This window comes from Mizuhopecten yessoensis, unplaced genomic scaffold (genome assembly GCF_002113885.1).
Source record: "Mizuhopecten yessoensis strain PY_sf001 unplaced genomic scaffold, ASM211388v2 scaffold10185, whole genome shotgun sequence".
NCBI lineage: Eukaryota > Metazoa > Mollusca > Bivalvia > Pectinida > Pectinidae > Mizuhopecten > Mizuhopecten yessoensis.
The window spans coordinates 817,035-835,211 of NW_018408421.1; the positions used below are offsets into that span (position 1 = coordinate 817,035).

General features: G+C 34.3%; 1 protein-coding gene across 2 annotated transcripts in view; it reads left to right on the plus strand.

Moving 5' to 3' along the window:
• LOC110459688 overlaps positions 1-16,719 on the plus strand; it is a 60,219-nt gene extending 43,500 nt beyond the window's left edge. For both annotated transcript variants that reach the window (XM_021512058.1, XM_021512057.1), the window contains exon 2: positions 13,490-16,719. In XM_021512058.1, coding sequence (XP_021367733.1) covers positions 14,014-15,390 — 1,377 coding nt within the window. In that variant the 5' untranslated portion in view covers positions 13,490-14,013 and the 3' untranslated portion in view covers positions 15,391-16,719. The remainder of the gene's footprint in view (positions 1-13,489) is intronic.
• The last annotated feature ends 1,458 nt before the right edge of the window (positions 16,720-18,177 follow it).

An 18,177-nucleotide genomic window follows, 5' to 3' on the forward strand; every position in this document is an offset into this window, starting at 1 on the left:
ACTGTAACTATTATACATGTTACACTTTTTATTATAATACCACCTACTGTAACTATTATACATGTTACACTTTTTATTATAATACCACCCACTGTAACTATTATACTTGTGACACTTTTTACACTTTTATATTATAGTGTATAAACGATTACTGAAACAATTACAACTCGCAGCAAGGTCACTGCTTCATGTCTCATTGACAAAAAGTATTAATGACGTCATTATGTGGCTTCTGTATGTTTTGTTGCGGTATGTGTCATATAACAAAACTCAAATAATAGTCTTGCTCTGTTTCCTGTACAGACGATATTTTCTCCAATAAAATCTATTTTTATGTTAAGACCTTGACTATTATGGACCAACAAAAGGTAAAGCATGCCTTGTCACAGTGAATCAAACATATAGGCTACATTGAAGGGGTCCAACTCGTTTTGCATCCCTTCAACTTTGACGTGAGTAAAGTTTTGTGAAATTAATTAAGGTCGATCAATCGGTATCGCTGTTGTCATCGCACTTATCTAGAGAGCATGGGCATGTGTGATATATAATGGGTTCAACATGCAAACAACACGCGCCTTCATTGTTGAGGAGTTGCTAGGGGTAGCAGTCTTTGAAGTTGGATTTTCGGAATACATTTTTGTTTTTATTTCTGAACACAAAAATCGCCAGTTTAATTAATAAACACAGAGAAAGAGTGAGATAGACTGGAGAGGAGGGGCAGAGAGACGGAAAGTCAGAGAGACTGGGAGACAGACAGACAGGATATAGCATAAATCCAGACATCGTTTTGTTGTTAATAGAGAAGCTGATATTTATATTTGACTGCTATTAGAAATAAACCTTAGCGCTTGAATAGGAACAGCGTTAATGCAAAGTATGAGCCGTTTAAGTTTCGAACTTAATTTAGCTAATATTTTTCGAGCATAATGACGTCTGTCGTATTTCTTGCTGAGTTAAAATAAAATATCAACACAAAAAAAAAAATCTTCTTTATTATATTGATGACCCAAATAAGTCATTTGAGTCAAATAAGGCTCGTTTCTCTCATAAAACCGATGAACCTAGCATATCACTAAGAAAATATCTAATCTTTATACATCTAAGATAGTAAATGATCTGTTTACATCTAAGATAACATAATTATGATCTGTTTACAGCTAAGATAATATATATTCTGTATACAGCTACGACGATATATATCATGCATACAGCTAAGATAAGATATGATCTGTTTACAGTTAAGATGATATATATTCTGTATACAGCTAAGATAATTTATATTCTGTATACAGCTAAGATGATATATATTCTGTATACAGCTGTGATAATATGTATTTTGTATATACCTACGATAATATATATTCTGTATAAAGCTAAGATAACATATATTTTGTATATAGCTAAGATAACATATATTCTGTATATAGCTAAGATAATATATATTCTATATACAGCTAAGATAATGTATTCTGTATATACCTACGATAATATATATTCTGTATAAAGCTAAGATAACATATATTTTGTATATAGCTAAGATAACATTAATTCTGTATATAGCTAAGATAATATATATTCTATATACAGCTAATATAATATATTCTGTATATAGCTAAGATAATAGATATTCTGTATATAGCTAAAATAATAGATATTCTGTATACAGCTTTAATTTAAATGCATCTTTATCTTCGCTCTTTTTTTTAAAATACAAATATATTTAAGATAATGCATAATGTGTATCCATATAAGCGCATATAGCTTAATATTTATTATTTATACACAAGATAACATACGATCTTTATACAGCTAGGTTAATATATAGTCTTTATACAGCGAGGTTAATATGTAGTCTTTATACAGCTAGGTTAATATATAGTCTTTATACAGCCAGGTTAATATGTTTTCTTTATACAGCTAGGTTAATATGTAATCTGTATTTTCATTTTTTTAAATATAACTTCGTCCTTTTTATGGATTTCAATGTAACCGGGTGTCTGATTTTATTGCAGGTTAATCTATGTACTTTCTAGAAAATTAACAGCTCTTTAAATACCCCATTGAATACAGCATCCGTTTACGAAAATCTGTTCCAAAAACTACCCAATATACGGTATTCTTTGACTTTACGACGGACGTAGTTAAGATGGTAAACACGGATTACATATAAATAAAACAAAAAATGTAAAACGTTATGACGTCATGATAAAGATGACATCAAAAGTTAGGCAGTGATATCGATAGGTCCTTTATACATGACGAGTGGTAATAGCCTTCAGTGGTTCATATCTGTTTGTGTTAGGAAAAACTATTCCCCTTATGTATCAATGTGTACAATATCAGGTTGATCTTTTTTTCAATTTTGTATTTTTTAGTGTCTTGTCGCTGTATTGAGACAAAATTGTCTATTACATTTGTACTTGTGAATGTTATCTGTACTCTTGCAGTGTAAAACCATGTTTTTCCTATCAACAGAGCGATCTGTTTACACAACCTGCTCCTTCCGAGCTGTTTATGCTAAAAGGTTGTAAATGCCTGATATGCCTGCTACTGTTTTTTTACGGTGGAATCGAGAAAAACGCTTTTAATGCATTTCAATACATGAACAATCAATTTGGTTTAAGGATATTTTGCTTCGACGTGGTAAACTTACATTAATGCTGATGTTATGATCTCTCTGGGTAAATTTACCTCTCCACGATGAATCCTAGGAGGAAAAAACAACTGTTATCCAGTTTTGGCCTACTGCTTCTATTACCAATCATTTAAAGGTTCAATCAACTGTTCTGTGTATACCGTTCATCTGTACAAGTGTGGCACAACGACAAAACAACGCATCAAAATATTTAATAACTTTCTTCAGATCAATTCAATCTAATCGACTGTTATAGCTGTTTCAGACGTAATCGGAGAAACCATGCAAGGTTGCAGAACTTAATCTGGGATTGAGATCAATGCAGTCGGCTGTATGGGCGTTGTTATAAAAAAGCAATTCGTGGTCTTGCCTTATCATACTACCGTTATTACTGTCAGCAGACTTAGCCACGGGGACGTTAATCCAAACATGCATGTATATTTGATACCCATTGGTATATAATAACTTATTGAAAACTGCTGGAGGATTAATATTTATAAGGCCTTGTCCCATTAGGGAATATGTTTTTAAAATTATTTAATTATATAAGCCGCCAGGAAAAACATACACAACACCCTTTATTGTGCCATTGTTTGCACCTATTTTGATAATCGCTGAGTAGAACGTCATTTTAATTTCGGTTGCATATTACATTTTATCGTATAAACATAAAACCCTATAAAAAAATGTCGATAAAGCAAAACTTTATGAGATGTGAAATTGTACTGTATCACTAAAAAGGGCAAAACATTGGTATTAAACAGGCAACAGGACACCTACAGAATGATGATATTTGTATTATCAATACTTCCGGATAACCGGTTGCCTGTTTGTTTTAAATTTAGATTCCTGATGTTTTTGTGTTTCCGTTATTCTTTCTGTACTAATTCTGAAATCGATTTTGTCTTTGTGGATTGATTATCTTTTATCTTTTTAATCTATTTGCCGTCGTATTGCGGAACTACTTAACGAAGTGTTGGATTCAAAGAGACTGCAATGATCCTGTAATATGCGAGTGAACTGTTTAATGTATTAGAGACTTGGTAGACACCAAGGCTAGGTGCTGTATATACGGATGCCGTTACATATTCCTCTCTTTATCATATACTAGCGTAATGATCATCTAAAGTGTTTCATAATCATCTACCTGTGAACAAATCTTTTTAACAGATTTGGACAGTGTATTAACGAAACTAATGTTTAGGAGATACGAGTAAACAAGTTGTTTTTTATGCAGAGACATCAAAAGATAGAAATGTTTGGGAAGTGCTAGCTTGTATAGACTTCCTGAGAAGATATTTTGTTATAATGAGATAGGTGATAGATACAATGAACTGTCTATAAGCAGCCAGAGTGTGTTTGTATACTGTTAGATGGTGGTTTGCAAACTCAAGCACCTTAAATACTGGGTTTCTGAAAGACACATCTCTGGAAGCATTTTTTAAAAACACATTACACTTGTAAAGTATCGTTCGGGGAGAAATTACATTTGTTTATGTCAAACTTGTATAACGTTTTTGAAAAAAGAATGAGATAAAAACGAATTTAACCTTTCTTAATATCTCAGTCTACACCAACGAGTTTTTGTAATATAAATATAGATGTTTGCCACAAAGAAAATTCAACTGGTGAAACATTTGTTTTCTTTTGTTCCTATCACAGGCAGTAACTATAAGCACACGGGCAGTGCATGTGCATTAATTAGCTAAGGGTTATAACTAACACTGACTGTGAATTTTGCCTGGCAGCAAAAAACTTTGTAATTTTTGGATTCACCTCATTATGTCGATTTTAAACTGCTATATTTTGTTTTAATCAAATAAGTTCAAAACTTTTATCTTAAGATCATATAACTTGACCTCGTGCCACATGCATACCACTTACACAGTTTTTATGCAAATGTTCTTAAGTGCAGGACATATATAAGGTTTACCTATTATTCCTGCAGGTTTTCTGTTAAGTTATGATTTCTGTTCCACACAAAGCGTTACCGACACGTTTTCGTGTTAAAGCACTTTAACTACAAAGTCACAGATGATAAAAACAACAGACACAGTTATCGCGTGGGGTACATAGACGTTAGTACATGGCCACGTCTTGTACGTTGTGCCTCTGACAACAAACACGGACCTTTGAGTGGCTAATGGCGATCTTTTAGAGGCTGATTGCCAATTTACACATGCTAAAACAGTATACACCTATAAAATTACAACAGATATATTCTGGATATATGCGAAGTAAATATTTTCCTACTACGTTTCGTAAGAAACGTGACAACATGCACTATAACTCACCTATAATGTCCTAGACAAGGGAAGATGTAATACACTCAGTTTATAGAAATCGATTTGTAATTTCATTTACGTGTTCGAAGCTGTAGTAGTAAGTGTATAATGATATGTTATATGAAATATGTGGATAGTACGGTGATATAACATCATTATCATGGTAAGAAAGGTGGGTTATCGTTTTGAAACACGTCGAACTCCTTCCTTCTATACCAGGTACTTGTACTTGTTTCCGGTCATGCTTTCCTACTACATACAGGGCTTACTTAAAATCCTAAATTCGTTCCTACGTATTGAAATATTTACTAAATGCATTCAAACCTTCGTACTAAATACAGCGTTTACTTGATTTAATTCAGTTTAATTAGACCATGTTTTGTTACTTGTTCCAGCGTAGACTTGCACTCATTCATGTTTTCTTACCTATTTCACAGCTTATTTTAATTGATTATACTTTCATACTAAGTACAGCGTTCATGTTTTCTTACTTATTTTAGGGCTTATTTTAATTGAATCATACTTTCATACTAAGTACAGCGTTTACTTGATTTAATTCAGTTTAATTCATCTACGTTTTGTTACCTGTTCCAGCGTAGACTTGCACTCATTCATGTTTTCTTACTTATTTCAGAGCTTATTTTAATTGATTCATACTTTCATACTAAGTACAGCGTTTACTTGATTTAATTCAGTTTAATTTGACCATGTTTTGTTACTTGTTCCAGCGTAGACTTGCACTCATTCATGTTTTCTTACTTATTTCAGAGCTTATTTTAATTGATTCATACTTTCATACTAAGTACAGCGTTTACTTGATTTAATTCAGTTTAATTTGACCATGTTTTGTTACTTGTTCCAGCGTAGACTTGCACTCATTCATGTTTTCTTACTTATTTCAGAGCTTATTTTAATTGATTCATACTTTCATACTAAGTACAGCGTTTACTTGATTTAATTCAGTTTAATTTGACCATGTTTTGTTACTTGTTCCAGCGTAGACTTGCACTCATTCATGTTTTCTTACTTATTTCAGAGCTTATTTTAATTGATTCATACTTTCATACTAAGTACAGCGTTTACTTGATTTAATTCAGTTTAATTTGACCATGTTTTGTTGCTTGTTCCAGCGTAGACTTGCACTCATTCATGTTTTCTTACTTATTTCAGAGCTTATTTTAATTAATAATAATAATAATAATAATAAACTTTATTTATTGAGGATACAAAACCTGTTTAGCAAAGCTAATCTTCCACAGGGTCCTCTGTTAGTAAAATTGGTTAGTTAAAAGACAAAGTAGTATCACATCAAATAAATGTACATAAAATAATTGTTGGTCTACTAAAACAGCAATTCATATCACAGTTATTTCATAATTTAAACGGTCGTTCAATACAATTACAATAAAATTATCACAGAAGCACGAAATATATTCCGTGCTTAACCCATTATGGTTTTCATTAAAAGACAAATTGTCTAATTTACATATATGCTAATGTAGCAAAAGCTAAAAATTGACAGAATACACGCTAATATAGCGAAAATAAAACAAATCAAAGCTGTATCTAANTGTAGAAGATTTAAAGAGCATCCGCTCCATACTGTGCTACTGTACATGAAGTGGGGAAAAATACATGCGTGAAAAAATTTAAGTCTAGCTGAAAGTGGTAAATATTGACGGATGCGTCGAAGTAAACCCAAACCACTGTTAATCTTTGAAACAACAGATGCTATGTGATCTAACCAAGATAAACTGTTGTCAATTTTTACACCAAGGAGTTTTTCACTCTTTACTTGTTCAATACATTCCTGATCTAATATTAGGCTTAGAGCATCATCTATTCTGTTAAGTTTCTGTTTTGTGGCAATAACCATACATTTCGTTTTATTCCTATTTAGAATCATTTTATTCTCATTACACCAGTCTTGGACTTTAATCAGATCAGCTTGTAACTCATCCTGTACAATAGAAATAGAACTTCCAGATGCACTCAGAGTCGAGTCATCAGCATACATATCTGTACCTGATTTTAGCCCAAGAGGTAAATCATTGATAAAAATAAGAAACATCAGGGGACCTATTATGGAACCCTGATTGATTAATAGAATAATTGATTCATACTTTCATACTAAGTACAGCGTTTACGTGATTTAATTCAGTTTAATTTGACCATGTTTTGTTACTTGTTCCAGCGTAGACTTGCACTCATTCATGTTTTCTTACTTATTTCAGGGCTTATTTTAATTGATTCGTACTTTCGTACTATCATAGCTTTACTTGAATTAATACTTTATTACTTATAACAATGTTAATTGGAGTTCATTCATATTTCCTTGCTTAACGTTTACTTTGATTCGTTAACAATTTTTTACTTATGTTATATAGCTTCGACATGAATTTATCTTTTATTAATTTTGATTCATTAAGTTTTGCCTCTTGTTATATGGCTTACTTGACATCTCTCACTTGAATTTATCTATATTTTCGTAATTATTGAGGCGTTAACTTGAACTAATTTATGTTTTATACTTATTTCAACATTTGCTTGAATTAATTCACTTTAAATTGTATCCTTTCTCATAACTTATTAAAGCTTTCATAACATTCTCTGTAGGTACGCATAGATTGTTTAAAAGATTATGTAGCACAACCAGTGAGATTGTATGTCTCAAATTTCGCTGACAAGCTAGATAATGGTTTTTTTTCTACCAGATACATAAACATTGTAAGATATATGTATATAATGTCCCTTAACTCCACATTATTGCATTATGTGACCAACCATGGACTTTACTTTAGATGACACAAGACACAACCATCATACCAAACATCATACCAACCATGGACGTAATTTTAGTTGACCCCGCACCTTGTACTGGATGACCCTTGATCCCATTTTAGGTACAAATAACTTGGTGCAGTTAGTAAAGAATTGTTTTGCGCGTGACGTTACACCGATGCCTCTCCTTTAATGCTGTTCTTCCCCTTTTGATCTTGCATAACATGCATGTTATTTTATCGACTTAATGTGTTTCTATAATTCTATGTACCATTATATTGAATACAAGCAACGTGCGGGGGAGGGGCTAGACTACCGTGACATCTGTTACATGTAAAGTGTTCCTAACTCTATATTTAAAGAATCATGCCGGCTTTACTGTACTTAAACCGAAAATCTTTTTTTTCCCCTCACGAACGAAGTAAAACACGGGAAATCATTTATATAGCAAAGTCAATACATGTTGACAGAATATAACAAAGCATCAGCAGAAAGGAAACAGATATGCGAAAGCTTCGATAGTCCTTGAGCCATATACACGCCGTCAACAGCTCAGAGTATGCTTCAGAGTCTCCATACGGACACAATATACCACAGCGTCAACACACAAGCAAAAAATACCACAGCGTCAACACACAAGCAAAAAATATCACAGCGTCAACACACAAGCAAAAAATATAACACGGCTTAAACACACAAGCATAACATATAGGGCATTATAACTGCTTATAAATGCAGATAACTGTTTTTTTGATAGTTTTGAAAGTATTTTTAAAGAGACTTGAGAACAAGATTAGCATGGCATGAATCCTGATCACTCCCGGATGATATGAATTGAACATTTTCTCACCAATACACACGTTTTTCGAATAATTAAATCTTAAATATGTCATTAGCAATGGAATGACAACTTGGTTCAAGGCGGTGTAAGTATCTTACATAATGTATCATTAGTAAACGAATGACAACTTGGTTCAAGGCAATTCGATGATGGTTACAGTAATACTGATAGTGATTAGGTAAATCAGAGGAAGTATCACCGTCGCTGTACCATTTCCCCAGGGAAATCAACTTCGGTCGCAGTATATGACGCATTGCCTGTCAGTGCATTAATGTGTAAACATGTGAGCAAATGGCATCCCACATAATGACGTCTATCGCCAACTCATTTCACGAATCGAGTCTGCACTTTCATTTTAAGTGAAACTATATGTTTGAACTAATAACTAATATAAAATATAAAGTGTTCATGTGTTTTGGATAATACCTTGTTATAAATCATTAAAATGTTAATTATTTAATATAATAGAAACGTTTATGTTTAATGATAATTTATCAATAAACTGTGACTTTCAAACTAGGTACCTAATTATCCTTGAATAACGACTAATTTTTCTATCGAGCAATAATTTGTTAAATGGATGCGGTAATCAAACCATATGGCCGGATCACTACCTTGGTACCACTGACAACTGTTCGCGAACAACACCTACCTGAACGGCCCACTAGTGTAAAGTGGGTTATAATGAGTACGCGGGGAATGCACATCTATCGGTGCTGTGCAATTCATCAGCTAACAATATAATCGCTGTTTATAAAGTCAGAGTGCACTTAGCTCCGTCCCAGTCAGAATGTTTCCGATATGGCGTGCAGGATGATGGATATTTCTATCAAGTATTGGCTATTGGAGTCAGTTGTTATGTGCAGGCTTGTATATATTGGAAGGATGTGTATGACAAGTTTTCTATAGAAGTTCTGTAAGGAGGGCTATATAACGGTAAGTATTCTTTGGTTGTGAGAAAGTTTTATTTAGTATGATTATACAATTAATGAAATGATAACATCGTTATGTTCTTGAATAATAAATAATATTAATTATGGTCCTAAATGGGAATATTGAAGTACCAGGCTTAAATCACGGCAAAGAGTATTTACTGTTTACATACCTCATTTAATGAAATGTCTGTTTATCAGGAAAATAGACTGATGACTGTGTCTTAGATGGTTGATAACCGACACTGTAATTGGTTGAATATATTATGGATGCAACTTTTGGCGCAGAGAACGCATACCCTTCCGGAATTCCTGGATTCGCCTCGTTTATGTTGTTAGAGTCAATCAAGATGTCTCCCCTGTTGCTGCTCTTGTTTGGGTTTGACATTGGGTTTGGATTTGATACTTTTGTGTCGAAAACTTTTGTTTCATCCATGTGAATCTTAATTTGTCTACGTATTTAACAAAAACCTAGCTTTGATTTAGCCAATACAAATGCTTAGATGAAAGAACTTCACTTCGTGTCAGGTGGTGATTGACATGTTAAACAGTCATAAGCCCGTCTTATGCAATATAAATTCAACATAATTGCGTTTTGTGTTTTTAGTATTTTAAAAGTACATATCAGGGAAGAGTAATTTTCTTTGTTCTAAGACAGTTGTTTGTTTTCGCTGTTATTTGTTATATGTTTGATTTAAGCATTATTATTTCAGTTGGCATTCGTTCTGTAGATGAATGCCAAATAAAAGCAGTTCATTACCTGTATATACTATTATTAATACTTATACGATTCAGCATTTGAATAACACAAGTGTACATATTGTTTGTGCTTGTTTAATTAATAGAACAGTCATCTTCGATGGGGGTGTAGTTTTATCATTGTTACATGTACAATGATGACGTCATAATATTGATAATGTCACTATTTGGTCACGGCAACCATAGCTTATGTGAATGCCATTTGAATTCGGTAGCGATATAATGGCAATGACAAGTAATGCTAAATATGAATGTCAATCGAGCTGACTGATGATGTCACCATGGACATAACTTCTCCCTATGTTTGTAAAATTACAGTTTGCTGATAGAAACATCACACAGACCCGGGCGGTTCGAGAAGGACATATTCGCGACTTGTTAACCCATGCTAATGTTACATGTAGTCATAATATAATACATCTACTAAAAGAGAACTTGGAATGGTGATTATTTATCTATTATAATATCTATTTGCATTTAAATGAAAGGATGTATGTGCTTTGGACTATAAATGTAGTATCAAAAGCATGATGGTATTGAGACCTAAATTCAAACTACTTGTACAGCAAGGATGCGTCATGATGTACTAATTGTATACAAATATATACTTTTGCAATATCAACTCATAAAGCATGTATTGAATTGATTGTGACGATAACACGGATTTAATATTTACCTTAAACAACAATACGTTACTCCACGCTATCGACTATCGACAGTATACATAATAACCACAATAAATGAAGACTCAAATTTCTTTCAAACGCCAAATAAAATTTGATGGCTCTTTATATTTGTTTCCATTTTCAATCAAAGTCTAAACCATGGTATGTTTGCGGGCTGAGACATGTGTAACTGTCAGCTCCCAAACCTGATAATATTATGAGTCGATACACTTTTTTTTTGTTTATTTCTTTGGCTTAATAAGATATGTTTATTGGGACACTACGATGAAATAACCACCGGGACCCTAATCCCGAGAGTCAAGTACGTATATATGAAACCCACAACCAATTCAAATTTAAGGTGTTATTTAGGTGCAACCAAGTTCTTTATTACCCGTAACAAAAAAACAATACTTAACCCCAAAGGTCGTTATCATAGAGGTACGGTAGTCTAGTGGTAGGACACCGGGCTCGTGATCAAAGGGTTGCGGGCTCGAGGCACGGCACGACACTGTGTTGTATATATTTGAGCAAGATACTTTACTCCGCTTGTTCCAGTCTACTCAGCTGTAAATGAGTACGTGGTTGGGCAGTGCTAGAATTGTTGAATGCTAGCTGTGAGCGCTGAAGTGGCAGCACTGGCTGTATGCTCCCCATGGAGTTGAGAAAGATATTGGCTTGTTGCAAAGACCCTTTAACCACGGATGATACTTTGTGAACCGCTTTGAGATGACCTACAAACTATATTGTGATCAAACGGTAAAAAAGAACCTCGAATTATTGTTATTATTATTAGTAGTACAGAGGTCCTATGTACTTGACCATTTATGTTTATACCATTGTGGTTGCGCTATGAATTGACCACTGAGAAACTGTTAAGGCCTAAACCATGGTTGTTCTGTCTACTACGACACATTTATGGCTTATAGACCATTAAGGCCTCATTGTAAGTAGTCTCGCGTATCGCATCCTCGTGGCACACTGAGCCTTCAATCTTTCTATGACTTGTTCCAGGGTTGCAGATAGCGAAAGTGATCGTGACCCTTGGAGTATTGAGGATGCACGTATCGGATCGCCGTGATGAACCGATTGCCAGAGCTCAAATCTTAATGGTCTTATGGTCTTATATGTATCCTGCCATTTGAAAAAAACTATCAATTCTCCAACCGTGTTGGATCTATGAACTGTAACTTTCATGTAAAAAATATGGTATGCTCTTTGTGCTGGACAACTGAGTAACTATCAAGGTGTCATCTATGGCAGGCTCTTTGTGCTGGACCACTGAGTAACTATCAAGGTGTGACAATTTGATGAACCAACGGTCAGAGCTCAGACCCCGATGGTCTAATGTGTCTTTGGACATTTGATAGAGCCATCAAGTATCTTGCTCTGCAGGTCCTACGTACGAGACTATTAATAGGAAAATTTGGTGGTTCTCTGTACTTGGACACGGGCAGAGGCCCATAACTTACTCCCGAATTAAGGAAGAAAAGTCTTTCTATCCGTGTATGTTTTATAAGCCTAACTAGTCTTTAGCAGCAGTCCGTGTATGTTGTTATCACAGAACGTAGTTAATGAGCAAAGCCAATCAATATTACCCATCGTTCTAGCGGGGCCTTGATCAATCACTCAATCAGATTAATGGCCATTTTAACTATCACCATGGAGTTGGTTATGTCTTTTTCATCCCTAACGGTTATATTTGATAAATTGGTGTCTTTAAAGATGATTGGGTTGTTGATGAGTTAGTATGTATAAACAGCATTGTTAGTTTCCTTGACCTAATGTTAACGTATTTGCGAATAAAAAAAATCTGTGTGTTTTCAATATCAAGACACATCAAACCATAGATTTTGGAAAAAGAATTCTAAAAATAAAATGAATAATATTTTATTCCGTGTATGTCTTTAATATTAATATTGATAGTTATTTCCACATGATCATATATATGCAAATATTAATATGGACTATTATAAAACGTTTGCTTGTAACGAAGGGTGTCAGAACTACGATAATACTTCAATAATATACATCGGTTTCCGTTTAAAATATCGTCTTTAAAAATACGGGTGACAGCTATTTTGTTGTATCTGTGTGGTAGAATGATTACTCTAGTGTATTTAAAATCATTTTGAAAAATTCTATGAATATCCATTTTCGTTAATTATCTCAGCAATAGCTAACTTGCTAAAGCAAGGTTGACTTAATAATTAAAACACTCAAAACAGTTTAAACTAAAATCCATTGTAACATTTTGTTATGTTTCATTTCGGAAATTAAAATTCTTGCGAACACGTATAACCTGGCATTTAATTACTTGTGAAAATTAAGTAATGACAGTGCAACACTCCTAAGCTAACTAAACGCCGCGCTTTACACGGTAATGATACGGAGACTGAGTAAACTCGCCTAACGAGATATATCGTGTTCGTACCTATCGGGGCCGATCTCTAACATAATGTATCACTACGTAAACCGAGAAAGCAGATACATCACAGCCAAACGTATACGGAAAGGCTGTTAATATCCCAGTTATGCTCTTTCCTATATAAATCGATAAGGTTTATTCATATTTATTCTTTCTATTTCAGGATATATATGCATCTATGAGAGCTTCATCGTCACGTGCCGTCCGAGACAGACTGATTCATCGATAAATGTCACGCGGTGGTACCGTACTCATTAAGGGTCCAGATTGGAGATCGTGATATTTACGGAATCCAGATTGATTCGAGTGTGATGTAATGCATTAGAATATTGGACGGTGCTATCTAGCGGTCGCAAATCAAAGCGAACCATTCTCAGCCATATGATTGGGAAGGAGTTTAGATAATGTGTATTGTGTTGTGGGCTTTACACGTCAAACATATTCAGGTCCAAAGAAAACATCACTTTTTTGCATGATTCGGAAAAGATATATGTATATATATATAGTGAACATCCGGTCCTACATTTTGTAGTTGTTATAGGTGTTATGCCATCAAACGCCACACGCTTTCCTTAAAAAAAGGGAACACGTCTTGCCATTCAGACTTCCATGGACTAGTTTGATTCAACACCATTACATATAAAGTTCGTTGGTGATAAGGAATTTTACACTCCATAAAGAAACATCATGGTAACATCGATGGAACACATGGAAAATGTCACCATTCTGTACTCGGAATATCCTGACATTTCAAGTATGTCGTCCCATTCTGTTGGCAACGTCAGCAATGGGTCACGGGGATTCCCAATGCTCGAGGATATAAATAACTACCACCTGATTCCCGTGATGGTGTATGTTTGTATTCTATTTGTTGTTGGTGTACCAGGAAACCTTTTTGTCTGCTATATTTACTACTTTAAATGGACCAAGAAAACGTCCCGCGTGTTCATCCTGGCTCTAGCTGTGTTTGATCTCATCAACAACCTTGTTTCGCTTCCAACGGAGATTGCTCTTCTGTCTAACTTCCACAACTTCGACTATCCAGTGTTGTGTAAGGTGTCGAGATTTTTAACGTTCTCCATGAACAGCGCTTCCGCTACGGTTCTGGTAGGTATAGGATGGGACAGACTTATGGGGATCTGCTATTGGTCGAAAATGCGACCAATGAAAATTCGAACAGCAAAATGTATAAGTGCCGGAGCTGTTATTCTTGCCTTCACTACTGGGTGGCCAGCGCTGTTCATATACGGAACGTTTACAAATCCATACAAACCGGAACAAAAGACATGTCTATATGCAAATGAGTATGTAGGCTCAATATATACAACTATATTTGCATGGTATGTTTTATGTTCAAATCTAGTATACGACACAGTTTTAGCGGTTCTGTACTTTATCATAGGTCGACATATAATGGCTCATCAATCCAGCGGCAAGAACGGGTTAGATAGATTTGGACCGGTCAGAAGATCGAGTGCCATGTCAAATTCTAGTGTGTGCGAGGATTTATATCTGGCAGATAATCTAATGATAAAGAACGGTAAATGTAAGAAAGGGAAATTTATATGGAGATCCAATAGTTTTAATACCAAACAATATAACAGTGTTGAGAATTTAAGAAGGAATACTATGGAGAATCCCAAATCTCTGAATCAATCCAAACCATTACGTCCTAGTCGAAGTCCCACGTTGTCCATCAGTCCTAGACCATCGGCATTTAGTCAGACGTTTTCATCCTCAAGCGGAAGTTACGTCACAGGACGCCGATACAGAACCGGGAAAACAACCACAACGCTTTTTGTCGTTACTTTAGTGTTCATCATATCATTCGTGCCTTACTCTGTCATATCCATAACGAGGCTAAGTAATGTAAAAGTATTCTTATACCAAAACGCGTCCATCGTCGGCAAAGTGTTGTATCAACTTTTCTTACGAACATATTTATTAAGTAGCGTTCTGAACCCTTTGATCTATAATGGGTTTAATGCTAAATTTAGGGCCGAGTGTAAACTGCTTATAAAGACGTCGCTGTGTTACCTATGTAGTAAGTGTTCAAACCGTTGACGAGAGAAGAGGACAGTGTAGAAAGTAACATTTGTTTATGAGGTAAATTGTATGTGAAGAGTGGAGCTTGGTACACTGTGACATGAACGTATACAAACTCAAAATGAGGGTGTCCTTGATGCAGTAACCATGTCAACTATTAATTAAAGATATGTGCTTCCTTGTAGCTTTTTATCTCCTTTTACAAAGAGTACTACCAAATGATAAGTGCCAATTTGGGTCATCTGGTGGTTTCATCGATAAGTATATTTTGTAAAATTGCACCTTTCTGTTATGCCGTCATGGAGACCATCCGAGACATGAGGGGGATAACATCGGGGACAAATTCCATAAATGTCCTCTTTCGACAAAACTGCGTAATATTTTGTGGAGATTTCTTCAGTGTTTTGATGTGTTGTGTAATCTTAAAGCTTCGTAAAGCAACACTGACCGACAAAGTTAGCACATGGTTGATATAGTGTTATCAGCGATAGCCATCAGGTCCCGGTTGGACATAGCTTGGTAATAGTAAACCAGTGATTAGGGAAAAGTCAATTAAATACACCAAAACCGAGCAAAGCTTATATCTTTTCACTGCTATAAACTGGTTGAAACGTATTAGATTAATGTGTTTTTCGGATGTATTCTGATTTGAAAATTCTGTTTTTTAATTGACAACAATTTTACTAATCTCTGGTAAAAATTACCCAACCTTTGCGCATCCTGGGCCAGAAGGTCTAAAATGGCAAATATCATGTAAATATCTGTTATTGATGGTCATCTGCAGCTTCCCATGGCTTTGAGACACAAGTGACAGGTGAACACGGACGCAGGCTTTGGTGACATAACGTTAAGACTTATTGTTACATAGTACAACAAGCCATTAATAATCACCTGATATACAATGTTTAAGGTAGCATATAGCCTTAACTGTTGATCCTGATATGAGTTAATTGGAATAAAGAATTACATTGTACGTATACACTTATCGGGATCTATCTAGTTCAAGTTATGCATACACATTATGTCGTCGTAAAATTCACAAGAAATCCCTGAATGTATCTAGTGATGAAATTACATACTGTTAACCAATTAAGTAAATGAAAAGTTAGCTGTATTGTGATAAATGTTGTAGACTTTTTGAGGTTGGTTTATTAAATGTGCAAAAGCTCTTAAATTTCTCCACTAAGCTATTCAGTATTACAATATTCTATAATTACATTTGCTCTGTATCCTTCCATTGCAATGCATTGAGGAGGCAACTGTTGTTATGAGACAATAACAACATTTGCTTTTGTAACGTTATCAATCTCTATTGTGACGTCATCAAATTTCATTGTTGTCAAGACTTAATTTGCTTTACAAAGAACTGTTCGAAAAAACTAAATAAAGCGTAACTACTCTATCAAACTGTAAATATAAATAACGAATATTTTACCAAATATTGTTATTGTCCTATAACACATATTTCTATTGCTGACAAACTTACATAAAGCCCTATTTTATTAGGTTTGACATCGTCAGCAATGTGTGTAATAGGACCATAACAACATTTGCTAAAACATTGATTGCTTAAGTAAAAGTGGAAATGCTTGCGGTTTCTGCGTTATATAAATGCACGCGAAATATCCACACGCGAAAATGTAAAAATAGTTTTAAAACGTTATCAACAGATAGATGAGCTATAGGATAAATACAGTTAAGAACCGTTGCCATAGCGAAAAATACTTACCATTCTAATTTTAAAGAGTTCCAATGTGAACATTTTCACATGCGAAAATGTCTACTCCTACAGCAACTCATCAATGGCTGTATAGTTATAAAAATCTTCATTATGCTGTTTAGGAAATGTCGATAGCATAGGTTCGTTATTTGCAATGCTTAGTTAGAATATAGAAAAAATACCACGTGTATTTTCCCTTTCCTTTACTGGCCTATTGTTTTGATGAAATTTGTAATTGCAGGTATCATTTTAAATGAACTGACAAGTCATAATGCTACAATTAATAAACCAGTTAATTTACAGCTGTAGTGCGCGACAAAGAAATGTTGAAGACATAAAGTCGTATTATTATTTGATATTTTATAATCTAGAAAGGGCTCGATGCTGTCATCCACTGTTTTTTTAATGCTAATTCCCTCGATCCTGCTTTCCTTGTTGACCCGTTATGGTGTTTTGAAGAAACATATCCCTCCACTATTTAATAGTATTTAACGAATTATTGTTTCAAAACAGACAATATTTGAAAATACTCCATCAAAGGAGAGACTCAAAACATAGCAAGAAGCGGTATGTTATTCACCATATATGATTAAAGTTAACATATTAATTTTTCGATTTTCTTTCTTGAGTTATAACATCAATTAAATAACGCGCAAATCCACCTGACATTGTGAACGCCAATGTTAACATGAAGTAAGCTTGCTTGAACCGTGATATTTTCACTATTACTATAACAAATTCGGAGATTTTTAGTTAAATGTCAAAGCAATTAAGTTTTGTACTCGATACTTCCATTCAATGAAGGTAAATGTGTGTTTGGATGTTTAAGCGCACAGCTCCGCAGGACTTCATTGTATATTTAACCCACCATAGTTTTTTTTCTATTTTGTCACAGAGTCGTAAGTAATGATAGTTATATTGGTATCTGGACTCATCAGACCAAAGCCTGGTTAGATTAATGGTTCATATATGGAATTTTCAAAATTGCATTTCTGAGAAAATGTCTGGAATTGCTGAGTTTGCACGAGTCCTGAGATGGGTGATAATATTGAATCTCTCTACATGTTATTTAAGTAAATATTTCA